Source organism: Cervus canadensis, chromosome X, assembly GCF_019320065.1.
Source record: "Cervus canadensis isolate Bull #8, Minnesota chromosome X, ASM1932006v1, whole genome shotgun sequence".
Lineage (NCBI taxonomy): Eukaryota > Metazoa > Chordata > Mammalia > Artiodactyla > Cervidae > Cervus > Cervus canadensis.
Window position 1 is genome coordinate 49,480,550 of NC_057419.1, and position 23,052 is coordinate 49,503,601.

At 34.6% G+C, this 23,052-nt stretch overlaps 1 protein-coding gene across 1 annotated transcript in view; it reads left to right on the forward strand.

Moving 5' to 3' along the window:
• RP2 (RP2 activator of ARL3 GTPase) overlaps positions 1–21,341 on the forward strand; it is a 54,134-nt gene extending 32,793 nt beyond the window's left edge. The window contains exons 3-5 of the mRNA XM_043459246.1: positions 2,433–2,547; positions 17,381–17,466; positions 18,993–21,341. Coding sequence (XP_043315181.1) covers positions 2,433–2,547; positions 17,381–17,466; positions 18,993–19,076 — 285 coding nt within the window. The 3' untranslated portion in view covers positions 19,077–21,341. The remainder of the gene's footprint in view (positions 1–2,432; positions 2,548–17,380; positions 17,467–18,992) is intronic.
• Positions 21,342–23,052: the final 1,711 nt, after the last annotated feature.

Sequence of the window (23,052 nt, forward strand, 5' to 3'; positions counted from 1 at the left end):
ATTAATCATCTTATTTTTGTCAGTTTATGTGTCTGACTATAAAATGAGAGGTAATGAGCAGTCTAGGGAATTAGAAACAGATGTAGGATTGTTTCTGATATTTTAAGTAACTTTGCAGTCATCATCTGGCAGTGATGTTTATGTAATTTTCTTCTACTTTTTTAATGGGTGTTTCTTTTTTTTTTTCTGAGGCAACATTGAGGGCTCTGAAAAAGGATTTGAGTTTGAATCCAATTTGATGAAATGGTAGAGAATAATGTAGTCATAGAATGAAATACTATCAAACATTAAAACTGATCTTATAGTAGAATAGTTGGAAAATATTCACAACTAAGTAAGTGAAAATTTGTAGAATATTATGTATCTAATTTTTTAAGTAGATAAGTCTGGAAAGTTATATATACTAAAATGTTAATAGTTGTAGTTCTTCTTAGGAAGTGGATTAAGAAGTTTTCTTGTTTTTAGTTCTATGGATTTTACATAAAACCTGTATTATTTCTGTAATGGGGGAACAAAAACTGGAAGGGTAAAAGAAAGTATACCAGTACCTCCCTGGTGGAGTGGTCCAGTGGTTAAGACTCTGAGCTTCCACTACAGGGTGCATGGGTTTGATCTCTGGTTAGGGAACTTTTAAGATCCCACAAGCCATGTGGCATGGCCCAAAAAAGAAGGTGTACCTATTGTAGCAGTGGCATCTTTGAGTAGTGGCAGTTTGGTCGATATTTCTTTGTTTTGTTTTTTTTCTTAATATTCTATATTGAGCTTATTTGTTACTTTTATGATTAAAAACTCAATAGGCTTTAATTGGTTGAGTCAACTTTGCATTTTTTTAAAAATCTATTTATTTTTAATTGAAGGATAATTGCTTTACAGAATTTTGTTTTCTGTCAAACCTCAACGAGAATCAGCCATAGGTATATGTATATCCCCTCCCTTTTGAACCTTCCTCCCGTCTCCCTCCCCATTCCACCCCACTAAGTTGATACAGAACCCCTGTTTGAGTTTCCTGAGATATACAGCAAATTCCCGTTGGCTATCTATTTTACATATGGTAATGTAAGTTTCCATGTTACACTCTCCATAATTTTGCATTTTTAAAAACTATTTTCATAGTTTTATCTTATCTTAAAATTAATATGTACTCATTGTATATATGACTGAACAGTCCTATTCCTAAATATTTGCCCAAGATGGATGAAAATTATTATCACACAATAAATTGTATTTGCATGTTTTAAAAAAATGTGTACTCATTGTAAAGAACTATAGAAATAGAGTAGAAATAAGCTTTTTATGCTGTACCTTGAATTATCTTTGTAGGAATAATTTTTAATTTATTTAGTCTGTAATCACATTTGAGCAAACCCAGAGAGATAGTTAAGGACAAGGAAGCCTGGTGTGCTGCAGTCCATGAGCTTGCAAAGAGTCAGACATGACTTAGCAACTCAACAACAGTCAGATTAATTGGATTCAAATCACAGCTCTGTCACTTAATAGTTGTGTGATCATGGGCAGATGTCTTACCCAGTCTGTGCTTTAATTTCTCATCTGTAAAATGAGAGTAATAATAGTATCTGTCTTGTAAGAGGGTTAAACATGTTATACATATAGAATACATAAAACTGCCTGGCACATAGTAAGTGTTCCATAAACATAATCTATCATTGTTGTGCTATACTATGTAAGTTTGAATCATGGTTTTTAAAATTAACATTATTATATAAGCTTCCCCGTTATTGTTATATTTAATGAACTATGGTATTTTATCACGTGAACGTACCATAATTTACTTAACCATTCTCCTTTCATTGGACATTTGCACTATCACCAAACTAAAGCTTTTATTTGTTAGTTTCAGTCAAAAAAATTTTAAATAGTACTTAAAATTTTGAGGGCTAATTTATGTTTCTTTGGCTCTTAATTGTAACAGTAAGCATTGCAGTACTAATTCTTAACCAGAACCATGCATCTGGAAGGAAGAATCTTGTGTATGTGAAAACTTGTTACAGTGCTGCTGCTGCTAAGTCGTTTCAGTCGTGTCCGACTCTACGTGACCCCATAGATGGCAGCCCACCAGGCTCCCCCATCCCTGGGATTCTCCAGGCAAGAACACTGGAGTGGGTTGCCATTGCCTTCTCCAATACATGAAAGTGAAAAGTGAAAGTGAAGTCACTCAGTCGTGTCCGACTCTTAGCGACCCCTTGGACTGCAGCCTACCAGGCTCCTCTGTCCATGGTATTTTCTAGGCAAGAGTACTGGAGTGGGGTGCCATTGCCTTCTCCTTGTTACAGTAAACACCCTGAATTACAGTTCTAAATAAAATAAAAATCAGAGTGCTGTGTTGCATTTTATATAGAAAAATTGTAGAATAGGAAAACATTGTTTTAGCCTCAGGTCATTTTAAAATCTGAATGAAATTTTATTTCCCACAGATGGTTGCTAAAGGCTTTTTCCTAGTTCAGACAAAGGAGGTGTCAATGAAAGCCGAAGATGCTCAAAGGGTTTTTCGTGAAAAAGCACCTGACTTCCTTCCTCTTTTGAACAAAGGTACCTTCTGGATGATTGGTATATTTTTTGTGGTTATTCTCTTAAACTGCTGTTTTGACTTACTCTTGCCTTTAGTATTTCTCTTAAATTGTCTTCTCTTTGTCATTTGTTTTATGTTTTTCCTGTTACCATTCAGAAATGTCAAAATTTCACACCATTCAAAATGCCATATATAATTAACTAGACATCAGTAAAGTGAAAAGTGAAAGTGTTAGTCTCTCAGTCATGTCTCTTTTTGACCCCATGGACTGTAGCCTGCCAGGCTCCTCTGTCCATGGAATTCTCCAGGCAAGAATACTGGAATGGGTTGCCATTCCCTTCTCCAGCGGTCTTCCCTACCCAAGGATCAAACCTGGGTCTTCCACATTACAGACAGATTCTTTACCGTCTAAGCCACCAGGGAAGCCCCAAAGACAGATGGAAGGGACCTCATACGTGTGAAGCACATGCTTTACCACTGATCTGCAACCCACCCTGCAACTAGACATTAGGCATTAGGTTTTTTCCTTCCCCTGTTCTATCATCTTAGTTCTTGAAAGTCACATTTTATTATTATGTATTTTATCATGTTTAATTATTATTTTATTATTGTTGTATTATTATACTATAGTGAGTGATCATTTCCTTCTCCCTGCCAGTTATAAACCACTTGATAAGGATTCTTTCTGCCTTCAGTGAGTGTGCTTTGACCATACTGGAAAAGAAATAAGAAATATAAATCAAAGGGAATACCATTCTGTGTACTTAACATGATTGATTAAGTTTCTATGCATAATTAGAATTGTTTTCCCCAGTGGGCAAATGCCACCAGTAAATTTCAGATGCTGGAAATATGTCTACAAACAGAGGAACTAGAGTTCATATGTACTCCTGAAGTGTTGCTGTTTGTCTCCATGTATTTGAAGGTGTCCTGATTCTAGAAAACAGAGTTCATCAGTCAGAGCAGGGATGTTGTTTGCTGAAGGCTCATCAGGCTTTTCTTGACCGGCCTGAGCAAAATATATAATAATACATAATGATGATTGGATATACCCTGGAAAGGGGGCACATCTGTATTCATATGCTCTTTATGTATAAATAAGTTGTAATAAACTGCAAAAAGCTATAGGAAAATATTGGAGGATTGTTAGGGTAATCTTAATAACTAATGCTGGGTGTGATTCAGCCCTGAAGTATTAATACAGTATATTTTATATACTTTTGTGATTCCTCTGGTAGCACCATAGACTGTCTCTAACCAGTGTATGAATCTATCCCAGATTATATATAGGAAATTATGACCTGGCTCCTTTGATGCAGCCTTATAGATACAGGAGCATTCTGATGGAACCTTGAAAATAAATCTTTAAACCCTTAGCAGCTTTGAGAAAATTGAATCAAATAATAAGTGTAATAGACATCTGAAAGTGTGAGGATTAGGAATGAAGTGGGCATATGAATAGACCTAAATTAATGATTTATATGCTCATGTAATGTTAGTGAAGTGGTTTCATAGAATTGCTCTAACCCAACCATAGTGTGTGTTTTTAAGTCACATAACATTCCACATGGAAGAAGTGTTCTGTTCCTGCAAAAAGTAGAACTCAAACTAATGGACAGATGTTTTAAGAATTCCAGCAAATAAATATATAAACAGCTTTTAAAATCAGAGATGTCCATAGGAAATAGTCAGAGACTAATAAGGCCATGTCAAAAGGTCACAGGTGTCGGTTTAAAGGAATCTCAAGGAATTTCCACTGGTCAAATTTGGGACAATTTGAGCATCAAAAGCATAATGAAGCAGGGAGTGTGGGTTCAATCCCTGTTTAGGAAACTAAGATCCCACATGTCACATGGTATGGCCCCCCCCCCAAAAAAAACGCCCACAATAATGAAAGAAATTGATTTAACAACAACAGAAATCCATGCATCCATAGTGGTAATAAAAAAGAGGAGAGAGGAAATTGGCACTGGAACCATGGACCAGCATACCCAGTCAGCTTGGAATCTACCTAACTGTATGGTCTACATGAATATCATGAATGACTGCTAGATATTCCCATGATCCAGAAGCTTCTTATGTATGTGTTAGTCACTCAGTCGTGTACGACTCTTTGTGACCCCATGGACTGTAACCCACCAGGCTCCTCTGTCCATGGAATTCTCCAGGCAAGAACACTGGAGTGGGTTGCCATTCCCTTCTCCAGGGGATCTTTCCAAGTCAGGGATTGAACCTGGGTCTCCTGCATTGCGGGCAGATTCTTTACCATCTGAGCCACCAGGGACGCACTCTTCCATTAGCTTGAAATGACCAGTTCTCCAGGACCCGAAATGGTCTCACAGTAATAATCAGTTTCTCATCTAGGTAATCACAAACAAATCATCTGTTTAAAATTTGTTTTTATAATCTGAGGAATATCTCTATAAAATTCATCAGCCCATGCTTTTTATCTAATTTGAAAAATCAATAGTATTTAATATATTCAGTTAATAAATGTGTATTAAGCACCTGGAGAAGAGAATGGCAACTCCAGTATTCTTGCCTGGAAAATTTCATGGACAGAGGAGCCTGGCAGGTCGCCCATGGGGTCGCAAAGGGTCAGACACGACTGAGCGAATAACACATACACACACACAAGCATCAAACAAAAGGGTGGGCAGGGAGAGAGGGAATAGGGAAAGCTCTTCTGCTCTTTACAGAATACTGTGGGCTAATAAACATAGAATGATAGACTTCAGAAATCACTATTTTCCAAACCCTGATGTAATAATTAATTCAAAGGTTATCAATGAATGCTAAAATTATTGGGGTAAAAGTTGATGAGAAGTAGGATACACACATTCTAATTCAAATGGGAACTGTACCTTTACATCAGGGTACTTAGCATCAGTGATGGCAGAGCAACCTGGCATTGTATTTCCCCTGATGTGATGGCAATAATATACAACATCGTCTGTGAAGTATTCTTGCCAAAAATATTTTACCTGAATCTAATTGAGCCCAGACTTACCTTCTAGTTTATAAGGAATAAAGGAAATCTGGAGACATGTTAAATGACACCATGAGGGAACAATGAGACAAATCAAAAATGGAAGACATTTTACAAGGTAACTGGCGAGGACTCTGCAGACAACATCCTTGGAAAAAAACAATGGGGGAACTGTTCTGGATTAAACAAAACCTAACAACTAATGAAAGGAATGAACCTTAATTGGATTTTGGATTAGGGTGGGGTGAACTCTAAAGTTGTAAAAGTCATTTTGGGGACAACTGGGGAATTTTGAAGATGATATTATGGAATTATTGTTGTAGCCTTAAGGATGATAATAGTATTGTGGTCATTTATATAGGAGATGCATGCTGAAGTGTTATGATATCTACTATTTTCAAATGGCTCAGCAATGCAAAGTGTGTGTTTGTGCATGTCTGTGTGCATGTGTGTGTATGTGTATAGTGTGTGGCAAAGCAAATGTGGCTAAATGTTAGCATTTGATGGGTATAGGTGAAGAGCAAGGGCTTCCCAGGTGGTGCTAGTGATAAAGAACCTGCCTGCCAGTGCAGGAGATGTAACAGACGTGAGTTCTACCCCTGTGTCAGGAAGATGCCCTGGAGGAGGGCATGGCAACCCACTCTAGTATTCTTGCCTTGAGAATCCCGTGGACAGAGGAGCCTGGTAGGCTATAGTCTATAGGGTTGCAAAGAGTTGGACATGACTGAAGCGACTTAACATGCATGCAAGTGAAGAGCAAATGGATGTTTGTCATTCTTCCAACTTTTCTATAATATCTGAAATTTTTCAAAATAAAATTTGGGCAAAAATTTTAAGCTGCCTGGTAGTGCATTGATTCATATGGAATAATGAACAGGCTGTCTGTGGAGATATTCCTGTAGGTGTTGGAGGTATTGGGTCTTTATGTAAAAGTGGCCATCAGTCATTCTAAGGAGAGTTTCTCAACCTCACCACTATTTGATATTTTAGATAATTCTTTGCTGTGATGGGTTGTCCTGTACATTATAGGATGTTTAGCAACATCCTTGGCCGCTGCTGACTAGATGCCAGTAGCACACTACCCCAATCATGGCAACCAAAAGTGTTTCCAGACATTGCCAAATGCCCCTTCAGGGGCTAAATTGCCCCCAGTTGCAAACCACTGTTCTGAGAGGGGAGGGGAGTGGACTTACCCTTTGGAAATTTTGCTTTTATTTCAAATAGTTTTTATTTTAGAGTCTCTAAATTTTCGTCATCAGTTAAAGTAGTCACAATTATTTCCTTTCAATTAATGAAGCTATTTGACAGCTTAATGAGAGAATTCATTGTGTTTTTCATCCTGAGAATCTTTCGAATCTGACTGATTCTCAGAACTGCATGGGGTACTATTAAAGACTTAAACTTCCAACTCCCACTTCAGGACTGATTCAAATATCTCTGAGATATTCCCTTGGCATCTGCATTTTACAAAGTTCCCTGTATGGTTCTGATGCTTAGTCAGATTTGGGTTCCTTTGTTTTAAAGGATCATTCATTCATTTATTCAGCAAACATAGATGAGATATGAGAAGTAGTAAAGGAAGAATCAGATAATATAGGGCCATGTGAGCCACTGTAGAGACTTTGGTTTCTAGTTTGACTGAGATGAGAATCTACTAGACATTTCTATTTTTTTTCTAATAAACTCTATATTGGAATAATTTTAGACTTTCAGAAAAGTTACAAAGGTAGTACAGAGAGTTTTACTACTTACTTATGTTAACATAAGCATGGTACATTTGTCAAAACTTTACATTGGTAAAATACTCTTTATTCAAGCTATAAACCTTATTCAAATTTCACCGGATTTTTTTTTTCACTTATGTCCTTTTTCTGTTCCAGAATTTAATTCAAGATCCCACATTGCATTTAGTCATCATATCTCCTAATCTCTTCTAATCTATAACAGTTCCTTAGTCTTTCCTTGTTTTTCATAACTTTGAAATATTTGAACAGTACTGGTAAATTATTTTGTAGAATGTCCCTCAATTTGTGTGTGTCTTGGTGTTTTCTCTGGTTATACTGGGGTTTTGAGTTTTGGAGGAGAGGTGAAGTGCCTTTCTCATCACATCACATCACATCACATCACATCACACCACACCATAGGGCACGTGATAGCAGCATAACTTAATGCTGGTGATGCCCTTAGTGACTTGGTTCAGGTGGTATCGGCCAGGTTTCTTAAACACTGTAAAGTTCCTTTTTTCCCCTTTCTATACTCTTTGGAAGTTCTTTCTGTGTTTTTTGGAAGTTGGATCTCTAAGACAAGTCTACACTCAAGAAGAAGGAATTAAGCATCACCTCCTAGAGAGAGGAGTATCTACATACATTATTTGGAATTCTGTACAAAAGATTTGTCCCTTCTCTCCCATTTATTTATTCAGTCATATATGTCTGTCAGTAGGGACTCATAGATACGTATTTTATTCTTTGGGTTATAGTCCAATACTATTAAATTGTTCCAATTTTACTCTTTGGGAGCTCTTTTAGGTTAATTCCTCTGTCTCTTTGACATGCCTTTTATTTCCTATTTCTGGCATTATTGTGTTGGCTAGGTCTTGTTGTATAAACTAGTGAGAAGAGGACATCTCTGCCATGTTTCTGATCTCAGGATAAAAGTGTTCAGTCTCACCATTAAGAATGATGTTAGTTACAGATTTTTTTCAAATATACCTTTTATTAGACTGAGGGAGTTTCATTATATTCCTGGTTTGTTAAGTTTTTATCACACATGGATGTTGAATTTTGTTAAATTCTTTTTCTGCATTTATTGAGATGACCATGTTTTTTTAAATTATTGAGTCATTTAATCTGGTCAGTGACTTTTGTTAATTTTTAATGTCATACCAGCCTTATATTCCTGAGATGTATGCCCTTAATCATGATGTTTTATCCCTTTCATATGTTGCTGGATCCAATTTGCTAATTGAGAATTTTTACATCTTTGTTCATGAAGCATACTGTGTCTGTGGTTTTCTTTTCTTGTAGTATCTTTGTCTGGCTTTTTTTTTTTTTTTTTTTCTTGTCTGGCTTTGATATTAGGGTAATGCTGGCCTCATAAAATGAGTTGAGCAGTATCCTTCCTCTTCTGTTATCTTGGAGAGATTATAGAGAATTAGTATCATTTTTTTCCTTAAATGTCTGGTTGAATTTGCCAGCAAAGCCATCTGGGCCTGAAGACTTGGGAAGATTTCTAGCTATCAGTTCAGTTCAGTTCAGTCGCTCAGTTGTGTCTGACTCTTTGCAACCCCACGAATCACAGCACTCCAGGCCTCCCTGTCCATCACAAACTCCTGGAGTTTACTGAAACTCATGTCCATCGAGTCGGTGATTTAATTTATTTATATATTACATATAGAGATCTTCAAGATATATTTTTCATCTTGGGTGATTTTTGATAGTTTTTGTCTTTTGGAGAATTATTTCATTTCATCTGAGTTATCAAATTTATAGGTGTAGAATTTATAGTATTTCCTTATTCTTATTAATGTATGCAGAATCAGTAGTGATGTCCTTCTTATACTCCTATTGGTGATTTGAGGCTTCTCCCTCTCGCATTGGCCTTGATAGAGTTTATCACTTTCATTGATAATTTCAAAGAAAGAACTCTTTGCTTTATTGATTTTCTCTATTTCTCTTTTAAGTTTCATTGGTTCCTGCTCTAATACTTATTTACTTTTTATTTGCTTTAGGTTTTATTTGCTCTTCTTTCTCTAGTTTCTTAAGGTTTTAGTTTGCATTACTGGTTTTGTCTCTTCTAATAGAGTAATTCTCATTATTCACAGTAAATATGTTCTATAAAGTTGCTGTGAACATTGAAATCAGTGAGTACTGAACTGCTACTCCTAGGAGAAATGTAGGGCTAGGTTCCTGCAAGTCTCTGGTCACAGCATTTCTTTCAAACAATCAGTATAACCTTGTTGTATGTGTATTTCTGTTTAAAGCCCTCATTTAGTATATTTTTTTGATTCATTAACATTGAACTCACAGCCAACAGCACTATAACTTGTACCTGAATGAAGCTTCTCTACTAATAACAGATATTTTCTCTGTAAGGCACATCACAGATTTCCTAAGCTTAAGAACATTACTTGGGCACTACATTTAAAGGCCACTTTAAATACCAATATTACCAACAAAACATATAAAAATGCAGTACTAAATGGACTACTGTGAAAAAGCCACTTGTTTACAGAATGAATGCTTAAACAAGAAGGCAGAACATCACTTTGTTCTAATTTACCTTGGAGCATGGATGTGAGGCAGCTCATATTTTTTGCCACTTTGTATACATCCATGAGTGACCATGAAAAAAGTGCAAGTATTGATATTAGGTAAAATATTTTACCTGTTTGGTAAAATAAATTTTACCAAGTAAGCAATTAGCAAATAAGGAAGCTGCAAATAATGAAGATTGACTGTATATGTATTTTGTGTTAGAAATTTTCCTTTAAGTGCTACTGTAGCTGCATCCTGCCAATTTTGATATGATTTATTTTCATTTAACTCAGGGTTTGGCAAAGTATGGCCTACTGTATATTTCGTAAATGAAGTTTTATCAGAGCACAACCACACTTGTTTATTTATTATGTTTTGCTGCTATATCTCTGCTGCAGAAATGATTAGTTGTGGCAAACATTGTATTTAGACACTAAGCCTAAAATGTTTCCCATCTGGCCTTTTACAGAAAATGTGTGCTGATCCCTGATGTAGTAGTTTCCCTTGAGACTTTCCATTTGATCCATGGATTATTTAGAAGTATAATGTTTATTTTCTAAACATTTGAGAGATTGTCCAGATATGTTTCTATTATTGATTTCTAGATTAATGCTCTTATGGTCTGAAAATGCACATTATATGGTTTCTATTTTCTTTAAAAAGTTAAGGTTCTTCCTAGTCTGTGTGCATGTGAGAAGAATGTATAATCTGCTTTCGTTTCATGAAATGTTCTGTAAATGTCCACTAGATTGGTTTGGTTGATGGTGCTATTCAGGTCATCTGTATCCTTACTGATTTCTGCTTATTTGTTCTATAAATTAAAGAGAGAAGAGTGTCAAAATCTTCAACTATAATTGTGCACTTGTCTATTTCTTTTTTCAAATCCTATCAGATTTTGCCTTATGAATTTTGAAACTCTTTTTAGGTACATACACATCTAGAATTACATCTTCTTAAAGATGTAATTTATCATTATGTAATGTCCCTCTTTGCCTCTGATAATCTTCCTTGTCCTGAATCTGCTTCATCTGAATTATAACTACTGCAGTTTTGTTTGGTTATTAGTGTTTCATCATATATTTTTATCCATTTTCTTTTAACTTATCAAAATCTGTGTGTCTAAAATTAATTTTTTGTAGACAGTGTATAGTTTGTTCTTGCTTTTCAATCCAATCTGACAGTCTCTGTCTTTTAACTGCTGCGTTGGCACCATTCATATTGAAAGAGATTGTTATAGTTGGATCAACATCTACCATCTTGCTAGCTGCTTTCTATTCCATTTGTTCTTTGTTTTTTGTTAACTCTTTTTCTGTTTAATTGGGTATTTTTTAATAAAATAAATTTTAATTTTACCTCCCCTATTGACTGATTTATTTATACTTCTATTCCTAACTCTTCTTTAATGGTCACCTTTGGTTTTACAGTGTACATATTTAAATAATTTCTCCAGTATTCTTGGGCTTCCCTTGTGGCTCAGTTGAAAGAATCCACCTGCAATAAGGGAGACCTGGGTTTGATCCCTGGGTTGAGAAGATCCCTTGGAGAAGGGAAAGGCTACCCACCCCAGTATTCTGGCCTGGAGAATTCCATGGACTGTATAGTCCATGGGGTCGCAAAGGGTCGGACACAACTGAATGACTTTCACTTTCACTTTATAATAGTATTATACCACATTGCTTGTAGTTTATAAGGACCTAATAACATCATATTCTCAAATCTTCCTTCCTATCCTTGTGTCATTGCTATATGTTTTACTATTATGTATGCTACAAATACCTAATGCATTGTTCACATTATTAAACTGTCAGTTATTTTTTTCTTGTTCTCAAGGATTTTAATAGACATTCAAGAACACATTTAATTTATCAGAAGTTATCCCTCTACAAGAGTTGTCTGCTGTTAATCCCCTAACCACAGAAACGCTTCTGGGCATCTAATATCTTTTCAGCAGAAACAAGAAATAAGGTTGCAAGATTATTGTAGTCATTCAGGAGAGAAATATTGTCCAGTAAGACCATTGTCATGGGAAGAGGTGGAGAGAAGGGAACAAATTCTAGATATGCTTTGATCATTTGTACATAATATCACATATAAAGGCCTTATTTCTGTGACTTATATACACTACTAATCAGCAAAGAGAATCCAAAAGTCCAATAAAAAGAAGCAATGGATACGAAGTATTCACAGTACAAATAAGTAAGTGAGGAACTCAACACCCTTCATTATTAGAGAAATGTAAAATAAAAGGAATATGTAAAATATCCTTCAGTGGAAAAAATGGAGGTACTTGAGAGTGTGATCTCAGTGTTGAATAACTATACTCTTTATTTCATTTTTTTAAGTTTTTTAAAATATTTATTTATTTTTGGCTGCACTAAGTCTTTGTTGCTACACAAGGGCTTTCTCCAGTTTTGGCGAGTGAGGGCTACTCTCTAGTTGCAGTGTCAGGACTTCTCATTGCAGGGGTTTCTCTTGTTGCAGAGCACATATGCTAGGCATATGTGGGCTCAGCTGCCTTGCAACATGTGGAATCTTCCTGGACCAGGGATCAAACCGGTGTCCTTTGCATGGTTGCAAGGCAGATTCTTAACCACTGAACCACCAGGGAAGCCATTTAGTTAAGTTTTAAAGAAAGCTTATCGGGCTTCCCTGCTGGCTCAGAGGTTAAAGCGTCTGCCTGCAATGCCGGAGACCTGGGTTCAAACCCTGGGTCGGGAACATCCCCTGGATGAAGGAAATGGCAACCCACTCCAGTATTCTTGTCTGGAGAATCCCATGGACAGAAGAGCCTGGTAGGCTACAGTCCATGGGGTCACAAAGAGTCGGACGTGACTTCACTAATGGAAGAAAAAGTTAGTTTTTATTTTTCTTTTTTATATTCATCCTACTGTTTTAAACTTTTTACCATCGTTATTTCTAAATATTTTCATTTACCATTTGTTTGTTTCTCATGTCATTTATGCTGGGTTTATTTTCTCCTTTTTTGATAATACAAGCTTCAACACAAGTATAATGAGAGTTCTGGACAAGCCTTATTCACAATCTTCATTGTTTCCTCCATTTCTTCTTCTTTTTACTCCTCTTCTCTTCTTTTCTCCTTTTCCCCCTTACTGTTCCTCCTTCTCCACAGTTGCCAGCATTTCCTACTGGTTTTCTCTATTTTGTTCCTCTTCTTTCTTTTTTACTGCCCTTCTCTTCCCTCCCTTCTCCCTGAATTATGCATTATTTCTCTTTCAAAGATTCTTACATGACTTCAAGAGAGCTTCTCAATAAAAGAGGGAATCAGTGTGATATATGAACTATTTTTCTCAAAGACTGTTAGTCAAATATTCTTTTTTAACTTTGGAAAAAATTCTTTAACAGTTATTGTGCACTCCTAACTATAATCTTTCTTTATAAAAAATGAAATTAACAATTTATAGTAAGCTCTCTGTACATCTTTTCTGAAGTAATTTTCAAATTATTGAAATAAATGTAAAATGCCATTTTCAGAATCCTTTTTAGAATGTGTTTCTCTAAGTAGAGAGAGACAAATTGAGTCCCCTGATGATCTTGGCATTCTGCCTTGAGACAATTGCAGACTTAAGTTTCAAGAAAAGTGATACCAGGAAAACCTGATGGTATCCTTCAATTGAAAGGAATAAGATCAGTTTCTCTGGTTGTAGGCAAATGGGTTTTATAGGAAATAACAGTGAGGAGCAGCTTTACAAATAAATAACTCTAAGTTTCTGCTTAGAGTTCTGTCTTGATTCTGTGGTTGAGTATTAAGCTATGCATGTGTATGGTAAAGTCAAGTTTCTTCTGCAGTTCTTCTTTTTCATGTTCACTGTCCTCAAGTTTTTCTGCAGTTCTTTTTCATGTTCATTGTCCTCAGGTTCTTTCTGCAGTTCTTCTTTTTCACATTCACTGTCCTTCTGTGGTACAAATTGATCCATATTTGTGAGAATTGGAACCTTAAGTGTCAATAAGGGACTTCCCTGGTGGCCCAGTGGCCAAGATTCCACACTCCCAATGTAGGGGGCCTGGGTTTGATCCCTGGGCAGGGAATGAGATCTACATGCCACAATTTAGAGTTCACATGCTGCAAGTAAGACCCAGAGCAGCCAAGTAAATAAATAAAAATTTTAAGTGTTAACTAGAAAAATATATCCACAACCTAAATGTTAAGAGTTGTGTTTTATTTGGGTGGAAAGTTTTAGGACTTCAAGCCTGGGAGACAGCATCTCAGGTAATCCTGAGACAACTGCTCCCTAAACTGCCCATTATTTTTAGAACAATTAAAAATAAGAAAAATATAGACATATTTTACTGGAGGTTTTAGAGCATAGGAATGCCACGGTCCCTTTAAAATGTAGCTTTTATCATTCTGGTTACTCTAAGAGAAAAACGGAGAGACCAGCTGGGAGGCTGTTGCTGTAATCTAACTGAAACGTGATAATGGCTTGTTCCAAGGTCATGTTAAATAACACAGAGTTCATTAGATAGGATATCCAGAAATCATTTTTGTTTACTTCAGAGTCTCACATTTTTTTCATGACAGTTCAAATATTTAGATTTAAAGCTACTGCAAGCTATTTGATAAGTCACATTAAAACACTAAAAACATGACCAGTGATCTACTTGACCTCATAATTCAGTTTGAAATAATCACTTGAAGTAATCACTTTGAAGTCATTGTAGTCCTCGTCATTAGATGACTAGAGATGACTAGAACTGCTTAAAAACGACATTGTTGGTGGTGTAGTTTTTTTTAAAATCTAGGGTAATGCACACATGTTAATCAAAATTGATACACTTGTCCACCTTTTTGGTTGATGTTTCTTTGTTGGCAGATTAAGTCACTTATCAGAGGTTCTTAATGTTCTATTCAAAGGATAGCAACCAAGTTACATACTTGGGTAATTCTACCAAAACTGTATTTCTGAATTCTAGATGTTATTGTCTTTGTAGAATGCAGAAACTTTTAGTAATAACTGTCTGACTTTTTATATATGTGTGTGTGTGTGTATGTATATATATATCTTTTAGTGATCCTGAATAAAAGCATATTCCATTCTACCTTAATTAAAACTTTCCATTCTCTGCAAAACTGGAAACCCTACATTATCAACTTTTTCTTTTTAGTTCAATATTTATTCAGTTTAAAATGCTTTTTTAAACTCTTTTTTGCAAATTTCTATATGTACTATCTCTACTCTAAAGTATCTTCCAATGACTCCATGTGTACCCATACCCCAGTTTTATCAACTTCTTGCCATACTTTTAAAAATAATCTGTATTCTTTTCTGCTGAAGTATTTTAATCAAGTTTTGATATGTCTTGTCATTTCATCCCTAAGTATTTCAGTATTTGTCTTAAACAAAATGAAGTTAAAAATGAATGTTTTATTTTAAAATAAATATATAATTTATATACTACACAAATGTTCTCCTAAATGGTCTGTATTATCACATCCAACATGATTAACAATTTCTTAATATCTACTGACTAGTCCATATTCAAATTTCCCTAATTGTCTAAAAACATTCTTTATGTATTTTTACAATTAATTTGATCCAGATCTAAAATTTGCCTCCTCACTCACTGGATGTGGTTGTTTTGTATCTTATATCACTCTTAATCAGAAACAGGTGTTCCCCGTCCCCTGTTTGTTTCATGCCTTTGTCTTGTAAAAGAAACCTGGTCAGTTGTCCCATAGTATGAATGGGTTTGTTTAATTTGTCCTTCTGTAGTTCTTGTGGATTAGAAGTTAAATCAAAGCCTTGTTTACACTCAGGTTTAAGGAGTATTTTTTGGGGGGGTGGAGGGCAAGAATATTTCACAGGTTGTACTCTCTTCTGTAGTGAGAAGGCACATAATGTTTGATTGTTGTACTTCTAGTGATGCTAAGATTCTTAGGCTCAGGTGGTGACAATCTTTTTATTGTAGTTTCCTGTCAGTCTTCCCTGTGGGATGCTAAAGCCAGTGATGATTGTTGCCTGATCCAGGTATTTTATTAACAGTTTCAGAATGATCATTTTCTAATTGTGTCACTACCTCTGCATTTATTAATGGATATGAACAGAACTTCTCGTACACTGAGCTATTTGACTAACTTGAAATATGCTTCATATCAGAAATGCAGAGTAAATAAAGGAAAAATCATTAAACATCAATTTTCAGAGTAAAAAGTTGGTGCCCTAGCAACCTTCAATGGCGTCCAATGAATTTTGTTTGTGTCTTTTTTGAATGTTATTATGAGCTCATGACTTTATGTATTCAGTATGTTTTAGTAAATTGCCATCATTATTCCTTATGATCTCACTATGTATCATCTTTGGCCATTAGTAGCCTCTTCAAGCTGACTCCTATATCCTTTTGATAAAACCCTATTGGTCTTTGATAGCCTGATTGTTTTTTGGCTCAACAAGATATTCCAGGTTGATCTTACTCATTTCTTGCCTCAGACATAGACTCATCCATTTTTTTTTCTGAGAAAATATTCCTCAGTTATCTTCGTTACTCAGCATCTATCTTGATCTACATACTGTGATGCTGCCAAAACTCACCCTTAAACTTGTTCACTCTATCTAATTGTATAGTTGACTGTGACATAGCCTGCCTTTTCTGTATTTGTTGTCTGTATTAAATCACAAGCCCTTTTCTCTCCTTCTTGTGCCTTGTTCTGAGGCACATGTCTACATTCATCTTAGTATTTCATTCCTTAATACTTCATTATTCTCCCTTGTTCCATATTATTTAATAGATTTATGTCTTTTTTTCAAGAAATTTGTAATTTCCTGGAGGTCAGAACTTCTACATTACTGGGAGATAAAGAGCAAATCTATTAGGAATATAACTGAAAAAAATTTAATTGAATTGAAAGGCTTGTTTTGTTTGGCTCACTTACAGCCATGTTTGCCAACAACTTGACACCAGTAGTGCCAGTGCTACATTTAAATCCAAGCCCAAACTGAATCACTAATCTTTACACCAGAATTTCAAGTACAGGTGGTTTAAAAGTAATCAAATTAAGTATGGAAAAGGAGGCACAAATGTTCTATCCAGAGAATTAAAAAGTAAAAACTTGTTCTTTGGTTCTAGAATATAGTTTTATGGTACATTCAAGAAAACACTTTCAGATGATCATGACTTTTGGTACCTGGCCTCAATTCCTACTTGGCTTAGCTTCATCATCAGTGGCCCAAAACTTGGCTGTAAGTAGGAGAGTTGGAAGAAAGACTGGCTGCCTGGCAAAATGACTTGAATAGCTTTTGATCTTATTTGTCATTTTATCAGCTATTTTTTGTACTGCTAAATGAGTGGACTTTTTATGGTTTTCATAGAAGAATGAAAACCAGAAAAGCCAGACTATTTACAACACTTAAAAATGTGACACAAGACCTGTTGTGGCACTGAAGCTACTTGTCATGTGATGAGACTCTATGATAATTTGTTTTATGATTAGAGTAAGAAGTAGCTGAAGTGACGTGTCCTATCTGTTTACTCTCTTCTTTCTTTTCTCTTACCCCCAAAGAAAAGGCTGTAGATTCTTCAAGGAAGAATAAAAAGATTAATTTGAGAATAGATTTGTGTTCATGATAAGACATTTCCTGGGTTTGCTTATAGGTCCTGTTATTGCCTTGGAGTTCAATGGAGATGGCGCTGTAGAAGGATGTCAACTTATTGTCAACGAGACATTCAGGGGGACCAAGGTACAAAATACTATTGACTATATTTCAATCGAACCTTTCATTTCCTTCTCTTTTCATTACAATTAAATAGTACTTTTAGCACATCATGATTTTTAGAACTTTTGGTAAACAATTGGGAACTAAGCTTTGGTTTTTCCTTACCAGACTGAAATTTTAATAGCTTAAAAATTTACAAAATAAGTGTCTACATGTTAAAAATCTCAATCATACGTGTTTCTAAAGTCAAATGTCTCACCAAATGTCTCTTCAAGTTCTTCCTTTTTTAAAAATAGTGATATGTTGGGACTTCCCTGGTTGTCCAATGGTTAAGAATCTGTGCTCCCAGTGTAGGCAGCATAGGTTTCATCCCTGGTCAGGGAACTAAGACCTCACAAGCTGCACAGTGTGGCAAATAAATAAAAATAGTGATATGCTGAAAATGTTACATTTCTCAGATTGTATACTTTAAATGGACAAGCCTATTGCCCAGTGTTCACTTTTATTTGCTTCAGTAATACTTCATCAAAACTTGAGCTTTATCTAGAAATCATTACATGTAGGTGTTTTCTAGATGTGATTGATGAGTCTAAGAATTTCAAATTTTAACTTAATATAGCTTAGAAACCAAACATATAAGAGGATTAAATGAGTATATATAATTTTTTTAAATAAATATCTGAGAGGAAACGTTTGGTTTTATAGTCTGATTTAGCTTATGGACCTTTGAATTTGCATAATTTAAAGTACTTTGTCTTTTGTCTCATTTGATCATTGCAACAAGTACTAAGGGAGAGGGCAAATATAATCAGATTGAATAGAAAAGGAAACAGAAAATGTTTATATGATTTGGAGCATTTAGATCTGAATGAGTTAAAGATTATCTAATCCAACTTTCTCATTTTACAGATGTGGAAATGGAGCCCAGAGAGGTTGATTAAATTGTCAGCATCATTCAGCTAGTTATGAAAAAGATAAATGGAACTCAAGTCTCCTCTGATTTCTGGCAGACATTTATAAAAGCTGTTTTTGAAGGGTTCTATTGAGTACTGCTTTGTTGATGTTTGGAAAATAGTTAATTTAAAATTAGTAAAGTAAAAAAATAAATAAATAAAATAAAATAAAATAAAATTAGTAAAGTATCTTTAGCAGCTTTGAAAAAAATAATCTCAAGTTTTGCTTCTTGGTCTATTGAGATTCTTATCAGAAAATAGAAGAAATTAAGAGTTCTTTACCTAAATCTCTTTATTCAGTAGCTTTCATAATATTGGTTTACATATTTTAAAAGCTGAAATTCCAAGAGCAGTAAAATCCAACCAAAGTATTATAAAGCAAAGACTTTATATCATAAATGCTTTTAAAAGAGCTCCATTTACATCATAGCTAATTGAAACTATACTGCATGAATTCTACAGAAAATCCAGATTAAATATTAAATGATGTACTTGAATTTCTTTTAAATAGCAAGCTTTTGACTGTTTTGTGGAGGATGTGGGCTTTGGAATTTGGGGATTACTAATATGTTATTTTTTCTATTACATTTAACGTAGATATTTGTATCAGAAAGCAAGGAGACGGCACCTGGAGATGTAGACAGCTTCTACAATTTTGCTGATATACAGATGGGAATATGAAGTGCAATGCGGAACCAAGGACTTTGTATTAAGCCCTTTTCAATTTGTGTGTTAGCAATGGCTTTTTTTAAAAACTGATGCTAAAATTGTTAAAGTCATTTTTAAAATAAATCATTGAATACTGCATCGTTTATGTGAGGTTTGGAAAGAGTTCGTTTTAAATGAAGTAGTTTTAATCAGCTTAAAAACCATTTAACCCAGTTCAGTGAGCTTGTAGGTTTTCTCTGCACATGATACTGTTATTAGAAAACAGAAGTGACTAGCAGTTCATTATTTTAATCCTAATTAAATGTTCTTTCAAATCTCTAATTTACACTTTACTCAGTACTCTATAATACTTATTTGAGAATATTTTCCATTTTCTTTTTTAATTTAGAAGGATTCCTTATTAGCTGACCAGTTAAAATGAACCTGTATACATTTTTCATGTATACATATCCAGTTAAATATTTGCTTCCTAGTTCCACAATATGGAAAATGAGATTTTATATACAGAGTTGACTTAATACTTTGTAAATTGAATTTTTTAATTAATGAGGTACTTGATAACCAGTTTTGCAAGTAACTCATGTTGGTATAACTGTTTAAAGACTAGATGACTCTCCTGCTTCCTGGTAGGAAAAGGTATATGGAATACTTAAACTATAGAAGCCCAATCACCAGCAGTTCACAAAGGTGATTACTGTTTTATCAACTCTTATGAGCTATTAGAATTAAAACAAAACCTTGCAGCATTTTTAGGTAAGAAATACTTAAGCATCTTGATAAGCTATGCGGATTGTTAAGAAGCTAGATAAATCCCTATCAATCAATGTTCAGGTCTGATAAAAATTATTTTGGTTGGTTTAAAGCATTATTTTCCAAATCAACTTGAACATAATAATTTACCAGGGGGCAGGAGGGAGCTACTTGTTTAAAAATCCACATTCTTGGACCAGTCCTTGGGTGCATTGATTCAGTGCCCAGGGAAAACTAATTTAAGAGGGTTGTTGTAACGGAAAGTAATCAGAAGATTTTGATAGGTTGATCTTGTGAGAAGGGACTGAACCTGCCATCTACATCACGTGCTGTGTGCTTAGTCACTTGGTCGTGTCCGACTCTTGCAACCCCATAGACTATAGCCTGCCAGGTTCCTCCGTCCGTGGGATTTCCCAAGCAAGGATACTCGAGTGGGTTGCCATTTCCTTCTCCATACAGAGTAGCTAATTGGAAGTTAGCTTTCATAGGTCTATTTTTAAATTTAATTCTATTTTGATAAAACTAAGACTGAAAAAAAATCACTTGTAAAAATTCCTCTTACTATTGTTACTAACAATTTATTTTCATGTTTAAACTCTTTGCAGATATTTTCAGATTCATTTACAACTACTGTATTATATGTCCAATATTCAGAAATAATACATTAAAAGACTTTTCACTTTAAACTAATAAATAATGTTGACCACCTACCCTGTACCTCACCTTATATTAGCATCATATCATTTCAGTCTTTTTACAAGAGCATTCTATACTACATAACCTCTCATTAAAATCAAAATGATTTTATAAGATGCAAATAAAAATCAGTGATGGGTTTAATATAATTTCGATCATAATTTACAAATGAGCTTTGCCAAATAGTGGTCAGAGGGCATTAATTTTTCTCATAGGTAAGTTAAATTAAGCATATTCTTTCTGATCTTAATTATACTATTAAATCTCATTATTCACAGTTTTAAAAATCATAATACTTTTTGTCTTCCAAAAATATAGTACAATGTTATGCAATGCTGTAGACTGAGTTCTTTATCTATGGTATTTTAGCAAAAACTCAGGAATATTATGTATAAGGGAGATGTTAATTTAAAATTTTCCACTAAATTTAGTGTCTATTAACCAAAGCCTAAAATTTTATACTCTTCAGTTAGGTAAGAGCTTTTACCCAAATTTAATTTGTCTTTTAGGACAGTTCTTGCTTCTGAATGTTTGAAAAGATTTTTAAAAATAAGTAATGCTATGGTTGTTGTTTCTATCACTTTAAACCTTGATTATAATTAGTATTATACATTTTATTTCTGAATAGCTTTTGAAGTCATGCAAATGTATTAGCATTGAAAACTTAGTAATTTTATTAAGTTATAGATGTTTAGACATTATATTAGCTTATTTCTCTTGTGTCAATAGTACTGCTTTTTACTTCTATATATTTATGTCTAGCTTTTGTATGTAATTTATCTAGTGTTTATAAAATGTGATTTGTAATAAATATTGTCAAAATGAAAATGATTTAACACTAATTTTTGAAGAGCACTTCTATAGTATAAATTTATTCATATGTGTACCAAAATATGATCATGACACAACTTTTTTTAATGATAAAAGTAAAATACAGTGGTCTAATCTGTCTTATATTAATGAGAAATGAACTGTATGCCATGTTGTGTGTACAAAGCTCTCTGGAGAAATGCAGAGGAAGTATAAAACCTATTTTAATCTGAGGAATTTCCAGTATCATGTTCCCTTTGTTAAAAGATACATTTTGTTATGATTGAATACTTACTAAGATTAGGCATGTTTTTCTTCCATATTTGAGAAAATAGCAAATTGTGACATACTTTCAGATTTATTCAAGTAGACCTTATTTTTAAATTACTACCAAATTTACCAGCCTTTCCATCTAGCTTCTCCCTCTCCCAGCCCATAAATCAGAGAAACTTCAGATTAGTAAGTTTTTAAAATAACATTTAGTATTATTATTTCTATGTATAAAACCTCTACATGTACATTTAGAGCATTTGGGGGAAAAAACAGAACTGCACAAGACAGCAGCAAAAATTACTTCCTGCTTATTGAATAATTCTTGCTGTGCTGAGTTTAAAATTTTTTTTCTCATTTTTAACTCTGTTTTCCATAGGAAGAGAAGATATTGTAATTAGGGTATGATTCTCCTTCAAAATCCATTCTAGAAAATATTTCATCCTTTAAAAGTATAATCTTAAAAAATCAAATTTCATTTTAATTTTAGTAATGAAAACTTTTTTTGTGAAAATGGTTTTGGGTTTCTTTTTTGGTAGAGTGTTTGAGGAGGGGGTCAATCAGTCCCACTCAGCTGGGGAGGCAGTAAACCTTTACTTCATTTCTCTCCCTTGACATTTTGGCTTTTAGTGGCAAACTCCAGCAAGATGTTCAGAAGCAATGGGTTTTTTTTTCCTTTTCTAGTGTTTTGGTGTTTTCCTGATCAGGGCAGGTTCTCACTTATGAATAAATGCTGAAGGAGCAGGCACACAGGTAGCAGATAGCCCCCAGCATCCTCCTCTCTGCTCTGCTCCTCCCTCTGGGGCCTCCCTTCTCCATTTCAGCTGAATCTGTCCACTAGTAACTGGACTAATGAAAAGTAACTTGCAAGTGGTGTGACAAGTAATTGATGTTTGTTAAGTGCCTTGAAATGGTGCTTTATGGATGTTAAGTATTACTGTGCTGAACTAAGTGAATATGGTGCTCTTTTAAAGTAGTTCAGTTGTGAAGGTATATACCCACCTACAAATAGACAGCTGAATAAGAGAAAACACATGTAAGAGGCTGTTAGGACTTAAGTGCCATTTTCTTATTGATTGATGTAGTTTCATTTGTCAATTGTAGGTCAATTTGTTAGGCTTGTTAATAGAACCTCTTATACTATTTCACTGTAACTTCTAAACTGAGTAAATATTAAGTGTTTTTAAAATTGATCTTGGGACTTCCCTGGCAGTCCAGTGGTTAAGACTCCATGCTTCCACTGCAGGGGACACGGGTTCCATCCCTGGTGAGGGAACTAAGATCCCATGTGCCATGTGGTGTGGTCAAAAATAATAAATAATTATCTCATTTAGGACTGTGAAGTGTCTGGGCATTTTCAGTCTCTCATTTTACAGATGAGAAAATTGAGGCTCAGAAAGTTTAGATGGACTGTTCAACTCAAACCATAATCACTGAACTACAATGTAGACCTCTTGACTTT